At 39.5% G+C, this 17,295-nt stretch overlaps 1 protein-coding gene and 1 pseudogene across 1 annotated transcript in view; both read left to right on the top strand.

Annotated features, from left to right (window-relative positions):
- The first annotated feature begins 1,047 nt into the window (after window positions 1-1,047).
- LOC149222483 (Radical SAM superfamily protein) overlaps window positions 1,048-17,295 on the top strand; it is a 160,845-nt gene continuing 144,597 nt past the window's right edge. The window contains exon 1 of the mRNA XM_089385459.1: window positions 1,048-1,489. Coding sequence (XP_089241585.1) covers window positions 1,225-1,489 — 265 coding nt within the window. The 5' untranslated portion in view covers window positions 1,048-1,224. The remainder of the gene's footprint in view (window positions 1,490-17,295) is intronic.
- On the top strand, window positions 2,342-3,218 carry LOC149222484 (uncharacterized; annotated as a pseudogene).

A 17,295-nucleotide genomic window follows, 5' to 3' on the forward strand; every position in this document is an offset into this window, starting at 1 on the left:
ATTTATTATATTTTTTTATTATTGTTTATTATTTCTTTGCTTATATTTTAATATATTATTATTATTATTATTATGGGACATTGCAGGGTTGAACCCACATGTATACTTAATTAAGAGTTCACAAGGTTCAAAACCAATACACCAATATTCATATGCACGAAGCAATTGTAACAATATTTATCAAGGCATTATAACTCATCATGTCACTAAAGGGGATTTGAACCTAAATGGGGAAGATAGCAACCATTCTGCCTAATCACCCAAGATAACCCCAATTGACTAATCGAGCATTGGGGATCGCTCGGTGTAAGAAATCAGCTTGCTTCTCAGCCTGAAGGTAAGAGAAATGTTTTTGGTACCTGGCTAGTCCACAATATAAATTCACTTAAGAGCGCAACATCGTTACTTTATTTCGAAGCTAGAACATGTCAAACTAAGAGACTCGAACTTAGGTAGGGAGGATCACAACAATTGCACCCAACCACCTAAGCTAAACTCAATTGACTCAAAATTTTGAGCATTGGAAAATGCCCAGAGAAAGAAATTGACCTCCCTCTCAACCCAAAGGCAAGAGAGAGCTTGCTAGTACTTAGACAACGTACAATATAAACTCACTTAAAAGTGCAACATAGTTATGCTATTCCAAAGCTACAACTTATCAAAATATGAGACTTGAATCTTGGTGAGGAGGATCACAACAATTCCACTCAACCACCCAAATTTAACTCAATTGACAAAAAACAATTAATTTGCCATTAAAAATTATATATTAATAATATTAATTAAATATTATTATAAAAAATATTTAATATATAAATAAATAAAAATACATTGAAATTATACTGTGAAACTCTTAGATTTTTTTTACTTCTAAATATAAAAAACGAATATATTTATTTTACTTCACACTGCAATTTAAATTATAGGAGTTTAGTCTTTTCTTACTTTCAAATATAAAAAGAGAAATATAAAGTAAATATAAAAAGAGGGATATATATATATATATATTTTACTCCACATAGTACAATTTATCGCATGGCACAATTTAAATTAAGCGCTCAATGCAGTTTTCGCAAAAAAATTTAAAACCAGAAGGGTTATATAAACTTTGCGAAAAGATCACACTAACTATGGTCCAATCCAATAGACAACATGAGCAAAAACCTGTCTTAGCTAAGGCTTCTGTTTGCTATCCCGTCATTATCTTTGCATGCCATTTGGGTAATGAAAGGAGGAAGGATAATGCTGGGCCTAAGCAGCCCAATATGCAAAGGATTTTGCACGCTTACATCCTGTACTGTAGATTCTATGGTTCTGGTTAAAACTAACGGTACTGGTATTGCACGTCTTAGAAGTGGGCTATCCCATCCATTTCAGACCTACTCGTTTTTTTCAATTCGGTGCAGCAGCAGCAGCACTAATCATGCCAGCTGCAATTTTCCGGACCAGTCCAGTGTAGTTTCATTGCCTAAGCCTGCCATTGCCACTGGTATGCTTTCTTCCCTTCTTCCTATTTTTTGGCTTGTAAGATTTGGCTCTCATTCTTTTTCTATTTGATTTGTCCTGCTGTTTATGGGACATAATAGACATCCGTGATCACAATATGGTATTGTTATTTGTATTTTATGCGGGCAGAAAATGATTCTTCATAATTGAACTAAAGCTCGCCTGTCGGCAAATGCCATATACGGGTGTTAGATGCCATTGGCGCCCTATAATTATCACGATGAGAATATGGAACCTTCAAAATATTTGATATTGAACCCTCCTATGTGGTAGTAATGCCAACTCTGTGGTTTCCTTTTTGAGGATGATGTGGGCCCCTAGCAATATAGGTAGTTTTTTTGTTTTTTTTTGTTTTTTAACTACATGGTGAATGGGTAACTGCCAGTCCTAATGTATGGGATGCCCAAGATCAATTCTCGTAGCTGCCACTATAACACCAAGAGTACATCCAACTAACTGCAAGTCGATATACTAAGATCCTATGGTTTTAGCAAAGCGAGACTCTCGTGCCGCCAAGGCGGGGGTGGGGAATCTGCTTCTCGAGCATCCACCACAGCAGGCCAGTGTATTCAATGAGATTTGAACTACGGTCTTCCAAGCTTTGCCCAAGTAGACTTACCGTCAAACCACACATCACTGTACAATATAGGTAGATTTTTAGGTGTAAATAGTACATGCTAGATTAAGGACACCCCTGTGAGGGTGGTAAGCACTAGCCCTAACAGAGAGGAAGATTTGCAAGTGACACTGAGCACAAAAAAGTTTGTGCTAACATGCACTTAATTGTTTAAGGAAGGAGGGTCGAGGGTTTTTAGGGTTTTATAGATTTTTTAGAATGGCGGAACGAGGAGATGGATTCGAACGTGGAGTGGGCAGGAGAGGTGGATTCAGATGTGGATTTGGCCGAGGATGAGGTGACAGTGGTTGCGGGGTCCATTGTGGTGGTCAGCAAGGCACTCGAAGAGACAAAGAAGAATTATGGATGCCTGTGGCAAAACTTGGCTGCCTGGTAAAAGAGGGGAAATTCGTTCCCCTAGGCAAATCAAAATTTTCTCCTTTTCTGTGAAGGAGTACAAGAACGTGGAGGCCATAATGGATATTTTACTGAAGGAGGTGGTCATGAAGGTCATGCCCGTGCAGAGGCAGGCGAGGGCTGGGAGTGGACTCGTTTCAAAGCATTTGTTGTTACGGGTGTCGGCTATGGCCACATAGGGATTGGGGTCTATCGCAGCGAGGTGGTGGCCACGACCATCTGCGAAACCATTTTTTTAGCGAGGTTTTCAGTTATTCCCATGAGGTGTGGATGTTGGGGTAACAAATTTGGGGAGTCACATACTGTGCTTGTTAAGGTCATAGGGAAGTGCAACTCTGTTACTGTTAGAATGGTGCCTGCGCCTAGAGTTGTTGGGTTAGTGGTCGTGAGCGTGCCAAAGAAGTTTTTGCAGTTTGTTGGGATTGAAGATGTGTTCACCTCCTTGCAAGGGTCCACCAGTTTATGTGTCCGTTGTGATGAAGAGGCTTGTCAGAGCATCTCCAGGTATTTCTTGTTGGTCATAGTATCTTCCGACATTTTTTTCTTGTTGGTCAGAGTATCTTCCAGTGCTGTTTTCTTGCCTGTCAAAGTATCTTCCGACATTGCCATGGTGCCCATTGGGGTCTTGTTTGTGGGCCTTGTGCCCTTTTTCCTATCAAATTTTGCTGGAGTTGGATAACCTGCATAGTTATGAGTGGTTGCCGATTGTTGGCCTATATTTGGAGCTCCCTACAAGGTTCTTTGACGGGCCTGCACGCCTTGTATATTGTTTTTTTCACAGTTTGGTGGCTTAGGACTTGTTGTGCCTAGATTTTTCCGTAGGATTTTGAATATCAGTGAATATCAATTATATGTAACCATTTTTTTAAACAAAAATGAGTAATAATTAGATTAAGTCTGCGCCCGGTCGAAACAAATACGCGGGAAATACATCGTTTCAGATTTCTCAGAGAGTCATATCCTCTATCTACAAGCTTATAACGACATAACATCTTCCTATAGACACAAATACATCCAGATAGCAACTTCCTATTGACACAGTGACATCGAGAAACACATAGAAAACTACACAGATACAACAAAGACAAAATGAGAAAAGCTTGCCAAACAAAACCTCATAAACTGCATGTTAGTCACTCAGATTCATTAGCAGGCAAATTCAGATCTATATCCAACTTGGAAACCATCGCCGGAGACAGATTAGGCACAACAATAGGGTCTATGTTCAATTGAAGGTCCACAATTATTGCCCTTAGTGTGTCCATCTCATCCCCCATTCTCATAATATGTTGTTGCATTGCCAAATTTCGATCTTCCATGTCAACTTGGACCTTGTACATCTCACAAAACTTTGATTGGAGGTCATCCATAGCCTATTGCAGGGCCTTGTGGGCTGATAAACACATAGAGCAAATGAAATCCTTTGAGGAGGAGTTCGAAGGTGGAGAGGACATCTTGTAGAAATAAACCTAGAGAAGTTGATCCTACTATAGAGATGAAGCTAAAACAACCACCCAGAAATAGTTAAATTCATCACGTTATCAACAGAAGCACCACAAGTGTTTTTAAATTTCGCATTCCATTCCTTCACAGTAATATCCAAGAGCCTAGAGCACAAATGAGATGCCCAGAAAACTCTATGTCTTTCCTTCACAGTCAACTTTTGAAAATAGCCGACAGGGAAATGATGCAAACTACTACTCAACTCTTTAGAGATTAAATACTCAAACTTTCCTTTTAGCAAATTGAGGCAAGTTTCCCTTACTAGATAAGTATAATTATCTTCTGACCAGAGTGTAGGGACTAGAAATAGGTAGTGAGCACAATATACCCAGGGACAAGCAGGGAACCTTGCAAACCAGAGAGCCCTCTGCTCCAAACAACCCACGAACCGAAATGCTTCACCCACAATGAGCCAATTGCCAGTGAAAGGACATGGACTCTGAGAAGAATCTCTTCACAAAGCCTGAAAAATTCACATTTAGATACCACGATTGAAATCTCAAACAAAAACCCACACCCAATCGTCACCCTCCATGGAAAACAAATTCCCGAGGCTGAAGCTTTCATGAATGAATCCAAAGTAGGGATTGTCGTCCATTTAATTCCATTATGCCTATCAAACTACACAAATTGCATCATTTTCTGATTAATGTCGCTTGTGTGATATCCAAGAGAATTCATCATAAATCCGTAATGAAGGCAATTCCAAGAAGATGGCAGAGGATCGAAGCAAGTCTAAGTGTGCAAGGATGTATAAAAACTACCTGCCTGACGCCGTAATTCTTTAGATGCCACGTTCCTTACGATTTTGAAGGATGATAATAACCCCAACCACCACCTTCCATAAAGAGAAAGGACAATGCCTTGAAAACGAGACACGAAAACTAATGATGGGAGGGGGATGGGAAAAGACAGGCAAGAGGGAAGCGGGACATGGAGTAAGGTAGGAGAGGGAAGGGGAGAGGGGTTAGGGAGAAGAGGGGAAGGGATGGAGGGAAAGGGGGAGGTGTTAGTTTTTGGTACCATTAGAAGTGCTCTAGCCTTGAAAATTGGTGGAGAGGCTAAGGCACATGAGTTTTAAAGAATCGAGAAACTGTTTAGTGAAATTTTACGCGGATTGTATTTTATTAAAGTAATTAATATTTTTAATGGGGTTCCTAAGTCTAAACTTAGGGAAATTAAAATATTAATGGGTATTAATCAAAATATGGGTGAGAATCATCTAGAAGGCAGATCAAGTCATGTTTTAATCTTAGCCATTGATTAGAGACTTAATCTCGGTTGTTGAAGACTCAACAGGAAAAATATAAAATGGAGGCTTGGGGTTCATTTGAAAACACACACAGAGAGAATGAATTGATCAAGAATTCGATTCCTAGGGTAGGGTTTGCTAAGGATTTCGAATTAAGTAATCATTCTACAGTAGAGGGGCAGTGAGAATCCGAGAGGACTTTCTAGAGAATACAAACAAAGAGGCAGAGAGAGCCAACAGAGCAGAAATGTTGCCTGTCATGCAGAAGCCGGAACTGCCAGGAACAACCGAAACTGCCAGAACAACCGGGAAAGCTGACGCAGAGGGCAGAAGTTGGAACTGTTGGGAACAACTAGAACTGGCGGGAAAGTTGACGTAGAGGGCAAAATCCGGAATTGGCGGGAACAACCGAAACTGCTGGGAAATCTGACGTAGAGGGCAGAAGAGGTGACGTAGAAATAGCAGGGGTTAGCCAGTCTTGTGTCGGATCAGCTGGAATTTTTTCGGGTGAAGTGATGTAAAACTCACTCAGATTTTCCGCCAGTATTTTCTCTGTAAATGGTTGCTAGATGAACATCTTAGATTTGTATTTAGATATTTCTCCTGCATAATAATAAACCCCTAGATCTGCTGCACTGGTTTTCTCGCATTGGGTTTTTCCGGGGACTATTGTGTCCAAAAATAAGTGTGTCCTATGTATCTTGTTCTTTGCTCTGTTTTCTGTTTCATGAGATCAGATATTTTGATTAGTGTAGGCTGTAGAAGTAATTTGCTTCAATATTCAGAAGAATAACTTGATGAAGGTAATTTAAAAATCAAGTAGGTGAAGTAGATTAAGATTTGCTGCAGTATGGGTTCCTTCGAGTCTAAGATTTTTCACATGGTATCAAAGCATTGATTTTGAAACAAGGAGAGCAGATCAAGTGCTGAGCAGTGAGGCTGAAAGCTGCACTTGGCAGCAATTCGAATCCCCTTGAAGGGATTGCACAGTCCTTGCCGGGAAGCAGATCCGAGGAAATCTCTCTCTGAGTGAGACGACAGAGAGGTATGATTTCTAGTTCATGAGTTTGCAGAGGCAGAGGGAGTGACGCAAAGCCTCAATGCAATGCTTGAAGGGCGTAGTTTCTGCTGGGGCAGAAATTCGTTGGAAAAGAATGAAGACACGTAGAAGGGGAATTTTCTCCTCAGCGAAATTTCTGCCAGAAAGTTCGAATTTCTCATTTGCTGAACAACTGACCAATGCTAAGCAGTAACTAGAGGAGTCAGTTCGACAATTGGGTGAGATGGCATCGCATGGGCTCAGAGATTAGGACAGGTTGGAAGGTGCTTCCAACTATGTCATATGGAAGACTAGAATCTTAGCTGTTCTGGAGGAATATGATCTCGAGGCCTATGTCAAAAGTGTTGTAGTTGTTCCTGCTGACAACAATCAAAAGAAGAAGTACAAAGCCGAGCAGGGGAAGGCGAAGAGGCTCATTCTCGATGGAGTTCGAGATCATGTAGTCTCACACTTGCAGGGCAAGGATACAGCCCAAGAGATGTGGGAAGCCTTGTCTTCTCTGTATGAAGGCTCTTCCAAACAACGAAAGATGTATTTGGAGCAGAAGTTGTAGCGGACTTTGATGCAGAAGGGGTAAACCTCTATCTTCAACGTCTTCAGGACACTAGAGACTAGCTTGCTGTAGTGGGGTCCACTCCTCAGCCAACCGCGATGGTGAGGATAACCTTGAATGGAGTCTAGGATGAATGACAAGTTTTCGTCCAAAACATATTGGGCAGAGAGAAACTACCTTCATGGGAGGAGATGTGGCTGACTCTTCAACAAGAGGAGTTAAGGAGAGATCTCGTGAAGGTCAACCTCAATGGCAGCAGTGGGAGTGGCACAAAGATGAAGGAGGAGGAGGAGAACTCAACTCTAGCATTGAAGGGACAACAGAAGCCGAAGTGAAAGGACATTTCGAAGGTGAAATGTTTTAGTTGTGGCGAGTTGGGCCACTATGCATCCCAGTGTCCTTTGAAGAAAAAGGACAAGGATAAGAAACATGATCCTAAGGCTGCTTCAACAAAGATTAACGAGGATGAGTATGCCATGAGTGCCCACGCATCTCCAGGTGGGAGATGGGGCAATATTGAGCTGTAGTTGGGAAGACTACATGTTGGTAGGGTCCTTAAGGAGTCCACCTCTTGGATTAATTCCTTGCTACGGGAGCCCAAGATTTAGCAGTAGCGAGATGGACTTAGTGTCAGATGATGCAGTGGAGTGTTTGGAGGACAAATGTAGTCGCTGGGGACCAGAGACTGATCAACGTAGAGCAAGGTTGGCAACAGTCCAGTTGGCACAGTGCAGGAGTCAGCGTTAGTGCAGAAGATTCAGAGGGTCAGAATCAGCAGCAGTCAGATTCCAACATTCCTTGTATTATGTTGAACACAATTAAGTTCAACTAATTCTCTCAGCAACTGAGTTGCAGTACGGATGCGGTGTTAGCAGTGGCAGTGCTAGCAGCATAGCAGATGCAGCGTTTGAGAGGGAGCTGTAGTACAAATGTAGCAGTGGCAGTGGTAGTGTCATGGGCAACAATATAGTAGCAACAACAACACAGTGTTGGTGGTAGCAACAGTGCAGAAAGGAGGTGATTCAGAAACAAAGCAACATGCATGTGCACGTGGACATTGTTGCTAGAGCACTTTCCTCGCTAAGAGGGAGTGTTAGTTTTTGATAGTATCGGAAGTGCTCTAGCCTTGAAAATTGGTGGAGAGGCTAAGGCACATGAGTTCTAAAGAACTTAGAAACCGTTTGGTGAAATTCCACCCGGATTGTATTTTATTAAAATAATTAATCTTTTTAATGGGGTTCCTAAGTCTAAACTTAGGGAAATTAAAATATTAATGGGTATTAATCAAAATATGGGTGAGAATGATCTAAAAGACGGATCAAGTCATGTTTTAATCTTAGCAGTTGATCAGAGACTTAATCTTGGCCGTTGAAGACTCAACAAGAAAAATATAAAATGGAGGCTTGGGGTTCATTTGAAAACACACACGGAGAGAACAAATTGATCAATAATTTGATTCTTGGAGCAGGGTTTGCTAAGGATTTCGAATTAAGTGATCATTTTGCAATAGAGGGGCAGTGAGAATCCGAGAGTAGGACTTTCCGAAGAATATAGACAAAGAGGCAGAGAGAGCCAATAGAGCAGAAAAGTTGCTTGTCATGTAGAAGCCAGAATTGCCGGAACAACCGGGAAAGTTGACGCAGAGGGCAGAAGCTGGAATTGTCGGTAACAACTGGAACAACTGGAATTGCGAGAACGGACGGGAAAGCTGACGCAGAGGGCAGATCCCGGAACTGCTGGAATCGGCGGGAAAGCTGACGCAGAGGGCAAAAGCCGGAACTGTCGGGAACAGCCAGAACAACCGGGAAAGATGACATAGAGGGCAGAAGAGGTGACGTAGAAATAGCCGGGGTTAGCCAGTCTTGTGCTGAATCAGCCGGAATTCTGTTGGGTGAAGTGAGGTAAAACTCACTCAGATTTTCCACCAGTATTTTCTCTGTAAAGGATTGCTAGATGATCATCCTAGATTTGTATTCAGATATTTCTCCTCCATAATAATAAACCCTCAGAGCTGCTGCACCAGTTTTCCCGCATTCGGTTTTTCCGGGGACTATTGTGTCCAAAAATAAGTGTGTCCTATCTATCTTGTTTTTTGCTCTGTTTTCCGTCTCATGAGATCAAATATTTAATTAGTGTAGGCTGCAAAAGTAATTTGCTTCAGTATTCAGAAGAGTAACTTGATGAAGGTAATTTAAAAATCAAGTGGGTGAAGTAGATTCGGATTTGCTGCAGTAGGTGTTCCTTTGAGTCTAGGAATTTTCACAGGAGGGAGTCTTAATAGGGGTAAAGGAGAACAAGGGGGGGGGAGGCAAAAAACCTTAACTTCAAGCCAACACATTAGATTCGAACTAAAAGGCAGGGAGAGCCTAAGCCAAATGGTCATTAAATTTAGGGAATAGGATGATAATTGACAATGTCATTAACCACCAACAAACCTTCATTTAGGGTGCAAGCCTTATTGGCTTCCAAATCATCTTCTCATTATTGGCCCTCAGAATGTGAAAGATTGCTTTGGAATGAAAGGATTTTATCATGCCTCTAATTCTCTGGAGGATCTGAGATAAACAATTTTCCACTAGTGATCCTTCTTTTGAGAGATATAAGATAGTAATGAGAGAATCGCCAAGGATGATTATATCTATGATCCATTTTTCTTTAGTGATACATAGGCCTTGAAAGAAACTATACATTTCTGCTTGATTGTTGGTCCTCTTTCCCAAGCCCCAAGCATACTTAATTTCATTGAGCCCCTTGGGATTGATTAAAACCCCTCCCCCTCTTGCCACCCCTATATGTAACTGATTTTTTATTAATACAAAAACTAGTCGATTTTTCTTTCCTGAAAAAACATGCACTTATTGTTGATGATTTCTTCCCAAGGTTTGATGATGGGCTTGGAAAGTGCATGTGAAACTCATTTATGACAAACTTCATTTTCATCTGCATTTGATCTTGAAGTGGTGTCATTGATTTAATCATGTGATGACTGTTGATAGAATTTTTTTTCAATCTAAAAAACATAATTCTTTTGAACAACGTCTAGTTCAAAATATTGACTCTTTTGTAATTCACATTGTTGGAATTGTGATTGAAGTTAGAGAAATTCAATTTTGCCTTGTGAATATTGTAAATAGGTTAGAACATTAGTGAGAGTGGCTTTGTCAATCGTGACTGTATTGTCAATAGTGGAAAGTATTATTCAATAACTTTAATAAATCATCAATTCGAGCCATTTTCTCAACAATTCAATATCAACAAATGAAGGATGGCAGCTTGTACTGAAAATGCATATATTTACAATGCAATTCAACTTAATTTCAAAAAGTATAGGGAAACTTATAGAAAGACTATTTACAAGTTACCGTTTTATTAAGTTAACTTGATATTTAAGATTTATTGTGTCCTCAAACATTGAATTGCCAGTTTGCATGCCAAATGGATTTGTGTTGCCAAAAGAATTGGAACTCAGTTGCCCAAATATTGTGAAATCCAATATTATTCGATCTCGAAAGTTTCTAGAAGAAGTATTAGAAACCTTGATTTGAACAACTTTTTCTCCAAAGGTAAGCTTTCCATCAATTTGAGAAGTGGAATGGGAGCATTATGTTGGAAAATCGGAAAGGCCAAAAGATTTTCTCTTGTTGATAATTACTTGTGATTTCCTTAAGTTATTATTATCTTTCTTATGTTCTTCTTTTTATCTTAGTTCATCAAGCAATTACCAAAACCAAAGCATGAAGATCAAGGACATCAAATATGGGCACACAACCAAGGCAAAATCCCTATATAGGGGAAAACCCAGTCAAGAACTCTTCTTTTAGTGATTCAAATGAGATAGACCAAGACCTTAGACCAACAGACCTTCCTCCTCCACCAAGTTAGCCTTCCAAGATGATTTAGTAGTCTCTTCTTATTCAACAGCCTCAACCCAACAACAATCCAGAAATTTCGGCTTCTCAACAACATAACTTTGACCTAGCTTTAGGACTGCAGTTTCGATCTAGCAATTTCAATAGCTTCAGCCTAGGAACTTCACAGCTTCAACCTTGATACATTAACTTCACAACTTCGACCTTGATGCAACAACTTCAAAGCTTCGACCTTGATGCAACAACTTCACAACTTCGACCTTGATGCGACAATTTCACAACTTCGACCTTGATTCAACAGATTCATAGCTTCGACCTTGATGCAACAACTTCACAACTTCGACCTTGATGCAGCTTCAGAATTTCGTTGCACATGAGAGAGAGAGAGACCCAAAAACTTTGATTCTAGCTTCCTTCTTGAACTTCACACCTTTTTTGCTTCCTAGCTACTTCAATTCGAACTTGTGTGAGATATCCTCCAAATGAGTCGAGTTGTTGCTTATATATAGTCATCTTAGCTGATCGAATTCTTCTAATGAGGCCGACTTGGTGGAGGAAGCCTAATTTACGGATTTTACATTAAAATAATTTTCTTTCTTGGCAAATAATTCCCAAAAAGGGTTTTTTACATTATGACATGGACAAGGACACTTGACATAAACCCTAGAAGCCTTCGATGGAGGATTTGACCTAAAAACAATTGACCCAAGCATGAAACCCATGCTTTAGTAAGTCAATTTATTTAATAATAAAATTTCTTTTTCTTTCTTTTGATAAATATATTCAAATATAATTATGAAAACCGACACTACTTACATTCTTCAACACATTAGAGGCAAAGCTAAAGGTCGGATTCTTCGAGTGATACATAGAGAGTGCCTCTAAACAATGAAAACTGTACAATAGAAGAAGAAGGAAAAAGGAAGGGAAAAATAATACATAAAGCACACACCAACCCTTGGCTTCTCAAGGCAATTTCACTTTCCTTAGGTCAATAGTGATCGTCTTGACCAAGGTAGGCTTTTGATATGGAGCGACTTGGATCCATTAATGAAATAGATAATGATTTGAACAATTAGATTTTTTAGGTTATAGCTCGATTTGATGCAACTCTCTTGATTTTTGACTTTGTGATAGCACTCTTCCTTCTCCAGTCAAGACACACAAGGACCCTCTAACTTATCTTCAACCTGGGGCTTGTTGTTGGTAAAAGGATCTTGTGTGCGACTTCTTAATCCTTACATATAAGAGAACCTTGAACTCCTCATTTGTCAAATCAGTGAATTTATTAACACCTATGCATTAGCTTTTGCTACAGCTTCTATTTATGTTATGACCATCAATGTTAGCCAAGATTTCTCATGAAGATCTGTCCTCACAGTAATCGTGAAGCTCAAGCATCGATCTTATCTCCACTTGTTTGAGATTTATTGCCAAAAAAATGCCAATGTGGAAGAGGTGAATGTCGGGCTGATTATAGCAAAAGAAAAACTCTCGATATGACCATTTTAGCCACCACCAATGAGAAGCTCATTAGGTATACATTGTATACACACTCGTCATCTACACAACGAACCTTGATTAGATTTGAAAGACTGTTTTGGGCCAATGCTAGGTTGCCTCTTCTGGTTTCTATTAGTAGTTCGTGTTTGTCATTTGCTTTCCAATCATGACGAGAGGTAGGGTGCGGGCTCAATTTGAAGACAACAACAACAAAGAGGGCAATGAGAGTTGAGTTTGAGAGAAAAGAGACAACCCATGTCTAAAATGAGTATGGTCTTGGCAGCAGAGAGTGAGATAGGCTGGTAGACGAGCACAAGGGTTTCTGTAGGTTGTGCACAGAGAGAAGCACATAGATTGATGGGAATTGCCTAGGTTGAGGGCCACAAAACTTGTGGACGAGGAAGGCCACACATTGTGGCTCTCACATGATCAAGTAGGGCAACAAGATGCTTGTTTTGATACCACTGTTGGACACAAGAAATTGGAGAGGAGATTTTGATAAGTATATGATGCAATTCTCATAAAAATTATACAGATAAATACATAATTTTATGACCTATGGATTTATCTTCTAAAAGGTCTCATGGACACCCAAAGACTATTGATATCCATATGTGAATTGTAGTATTCTTTCTCAAGTGGATGACACAATTTCAGTGTTATAAGGACCGAATTGGACCGGCCATTTTAGACTTGTTCGACCGTTTTGAGGCAAAAACCGGTTTGAACCGGAGACTTGAACTGTTTTTGTCCGGTTTGGTATGGTAAAGCCACATATAACGCAACAAGTGGGGCTTGATTTGCTTTTTTTTTTAATGTTTGTCTTAGCTAGGCACTAGCCCATTATAGGTGCCTAATATTCAAGCATATGGCCCTACTATTGCTATGCATTTGACATTCTCTTTTATCTTTCATTTTCATCCTTTTACTTAAATTTTTAACATTACCATGAAATGACTCATGATGTTTGAGAGTGGTTTTGACCTCATTGGATTTCATATGGAGAAAGTAGAATTTTAGATCTCAATCAAAATCCAGCAAACTTAACAGTTTTCTAGGATTTCAGGATTGGGGGGACTGCAATGCTACATTGGATTTTCTCATGTACAAGGGTATGGAACTAGTATTTAATCAAGATCACCAAGCTGTTGATGTACCTTGACGTTTGTGGCATTGGTTGTTGAACTCCTCTATCACGAGCCTACTAAAAAAAATACCCATCACTCAAACAAATTCTTGACTGGACATGCTATGATTTTGCTCTCTTATTTTAATGCTTAGAGGGTGATATTGATGACAAAGGTCCCAATATAGGCAATGATTTTGATGATATGTTGGTATTTGTTGTAGCAATTTTTTTTTTGGATGCTAGAGGCCATGTGGAGCTTGTTTGTTGATGTATTTTCGGTTTAGAGATGGATTGCACTCAGTGCTATTTTGGTTCTGTGCACCCTTACATGCTATATAAATGACAACTTTTGCTTGTTTGTGTATAAATGGTATGGATTCATATGGATGCACATGAATATATATGTTTTTCTTTAAAATTTAAATATTTTATGTGTTTTTGGTTCACTGGTTTTTTGGTCTGGTTTTTTTACCGGTTTCTGTATGGTTCTGACTGGTTATCGGTCTGGGGGGGTCTACCGGTTCAATGACTGGTCCGGTTCTGATAACTACGAATTTACCACAATCCCTAAGGATTAGGTTTCCAACAATTTTTACTTGAAAACTCACCAATATCCAAGGAAAATGGTGGCTGGAAATTTCCTGAATATGATTGTTCACGAATCTGGAAAATTTTGAAATTTGCTACATGTGAACATTACTAGAAATTATCTACATAGATTTTTGAATATGGCTGACAATAAGCATGAAAAATTCTGAATTTACTTCAACTGTAGTAGGCTGCCCAAAGGATTCAAAATCTGCACTTCCTTCTCTAAATGTATCATAATTAGGATCTCCAATAAAATTCCAATAATCTTTATCCAGATTCCATACTATGCTTTAAATTGTGAAAATGCATGGCTAAATCATCATGCTTTTGGCTGCCCTTATCTTCATTAAATGTAGGAGCAAATAACTCTGAATATAATTTGTCCTCAAAACCCTCAATTGATGATTCATTAATTTTTGAATTTTGAAAAATATCATAGCTTACCTGAACTTCTTCTTCATAAAATGACGAAGTGGATGAAAAGTGTCTCTTCATGTTCTTGATTTTTGACATGTGCTTGATCCTCAAGAGTTGGCTCTTGAGAGATATCTTCTTCTTTTTCAATGGAGATACACTTCTTCATTTTCATCTTCGTGTTTGTAGCCTTCAATAGACCTTTGAACTTAATCTTATATATCTTCATCAAAATCATCATCGATAAGATCAAGAGGTGGCTCTTGATTTTCTTCATCATAATATTCTTTACGCTCTTGATCGTCATGCATGGAGGCTTGGGATACTTCTTCCTCTTCTTGCATGGCTGCCTTAAGATCCTGAAAAATATCCTCATACCTTGGAGATATAGGAGTCAGGACCCCAATGTTTGAGGAAACTTGCTATGGAAGATATTTCTTTTGGGCCTCTACAACTACTCCTCTCATTCTCCACAAAAATATTGTGAGATAACGGTTGTTAATGAGACATAATCCACATCAAATGTTAGTTTTTTATCTTGTTACTTAGTATTTTCCTTGGTATGACACAACATTGATTTAGATCCATACAATGATAACTCACTTTATCAAAGATTGTCTCGAGTTTTGTGTAGAAGTCCTATTAGAGATAAGATAAGATAAGATGATTTTGTTAATGCCTAACTATTGACTTTAAATAAGTCAACGTGATTGCAAAGTGCAATAATGTGGGATACAAAGTGGGAACACAAAGGTTACTTCTATAAAAGCATGATAAAATCATATCTAAACTATTTTAGATAAGATCTATAGTTTAATGGAACAAAAAACAATGGAGTAACACGTGTGCTTGCAAGTACTACTAAGAACCGACTAGCAAAACCTCCAATGAGGGTGGGGTATGGTATATTTCTTGAGTGGTGGTGATCAAACTCCTGATGCTCTCTCCCTAACAATTGGGGCTGAAGAGAAGAAGCTCATGATAGATGATTGATCTGAGGATTTGGAAGAGTTGGGTGTTCTAGTCTGAGATTTGTCTTGATGTCCATATGATGTAACCTTGTGTCAAGATCTAGAGGAAGTCTCTTGTTTATTGATGCCATGCGAATTGCCCCGGGATTTGAGGTAACACCCTTGTAGGGTCTCATTGGTTGAGCCTAGATGGCCTCCTAGGGTCTCACACATCTAACAATTGATGCAGTGTCGTTGTTTACTTGTCTCTTGGTGCCTCTCTTTGTTGAGAGCACTAGAAAGAAAGAAATAATCAGCTTGGAGGTGTTCGGTCTGGTGGGGGGGGGGGGGAGCTTGTAGGAGTGAATGGGATATAAATTCGAGAGCCTTCTTCATGTATAGGGCTAGGCATCTTTGGTTTGAAGAGAGAGAGTTTCAAGACTCCTTGAAAAGACAATGAAATCATCCTCTAATCTTGTAAAATATGGGGCAACAAAAGATGAAATGCTCCTTCGACTCAATCTCATGAAGATAGCAAAGTTGGTGGATCCTATCTCCTCATGTGATATTGTTAAAATTGGCAACTAGAGCCAAACTCCACATGTCTCATCTTATTTATGACAACTGATATTTTTCTTGGATTCCTCTCTCCGAGAGGTATAGGGTTGATCTAAAGATCATCTGATTCCGACATGTACAAATGAAGTTATGTATTTATTTTGATTATGGATAAATTATGAAGATCGGCCAACAAACTCATGTAGGCTCAGAAGCCCAACAGTCATGTCTATCATCCTCAACGCTTGCCTATAAATTCATGATGCCTCATCCTCAACGCTTGCTTATAAATTCATGATGCCTCATCCTCATTTGGACATCACTCATTCACACACTTCTCTCTCTCTCCTCATTTGATTGGGTACACATTTCTGGGCAGTCTTCTCTCTCACACGTGCGAAGGAAAGGAGGACAAAATTCTATGTGCTGCATTGACCAGTGTTGACTGAGCTGCTGGAAGGCTGTTTGACTGCGTTGACCTGTTTTGACTTCGGTTTGGGTGAGGAATCTCTGTCCTAGCAGGCTGCAAATCTGGGCACAAGAATCGAGGAAATCTGACCTCTATTTTGACCAGCGTTGATTGTACTAGGTTTGGTCACAGGGTTGACTTTTGTTGACCAATTTTGACTGGACTTTTTCAGATTGTTTTAGGCTGATTAGACTTGCTGGTGGACGCCGAAGTTGATTGGGTTTGACCAAGCTGTATTGAGGAAGGAATCTGCCTTGTTGACCAACGTTGACTTTTCTGGTTAGGGCTCTTTTCCTGCTGCTACAAAATATCAGATTTGTAAATTGTACTATCTCTCTGCTGAACTATTGAAGATTATAAGAAGATTTGATCAAGGGTTTCCCCACATTGGAGTTTTTCCTTGGCTGGTGCCACATCTAGTGTCCTCTTGTCTTGGCTTGTCTTCTACTGTTTATATTTATGTTCTATCTACATTTTGCTATCATGTTGATGTGATTGCTAATCTGAACATTGATACTGGGCTAATAAAGAAAATGAAGTAAAATTGCTCTAAAGCATAGAACATATCATTGTTGCCTAAAATTAACATGGTATCAGAGGTGAGGTGAAGACAAAGCCCAAGCAAGAGTAAAAGAGCAATCATCAAAGACTGTTGGACAAGGACAAAAGGCTCAATGGGTTCCTCATCCCACTTCTCGGCTGAAGACAAGCTTTGTGATAAATCTGATTATCATTGATGGAAGATGTCCCTTGATTTGACCTTGGAAGAACAAGAAGTGATGACTATGTGAAGGGTAAAATCCCCAAGCCTCCTTCAAATGCACCAGTTGCTGCGAAGACCAAGTACAATAGGGCTAAAGTCAAAGCAAAGAAGATTATCAGAGATTCCATTGACAAGCGTCTGG

This window comes from Pinus tabuliformis, chromosome Q, assembly GCF_031772625.1.
Source record: "Pinus tabuliformis cultivar Carrire ecotype Pingquan chromosome Q, CPIR1, whole genome shotgun sequence".
NCBI lineage: Eukaryota > Viridiplantae > Streptophyta > Pinopsida > Pinales > Pinaceae > Pinus > Pinus tabuliformis.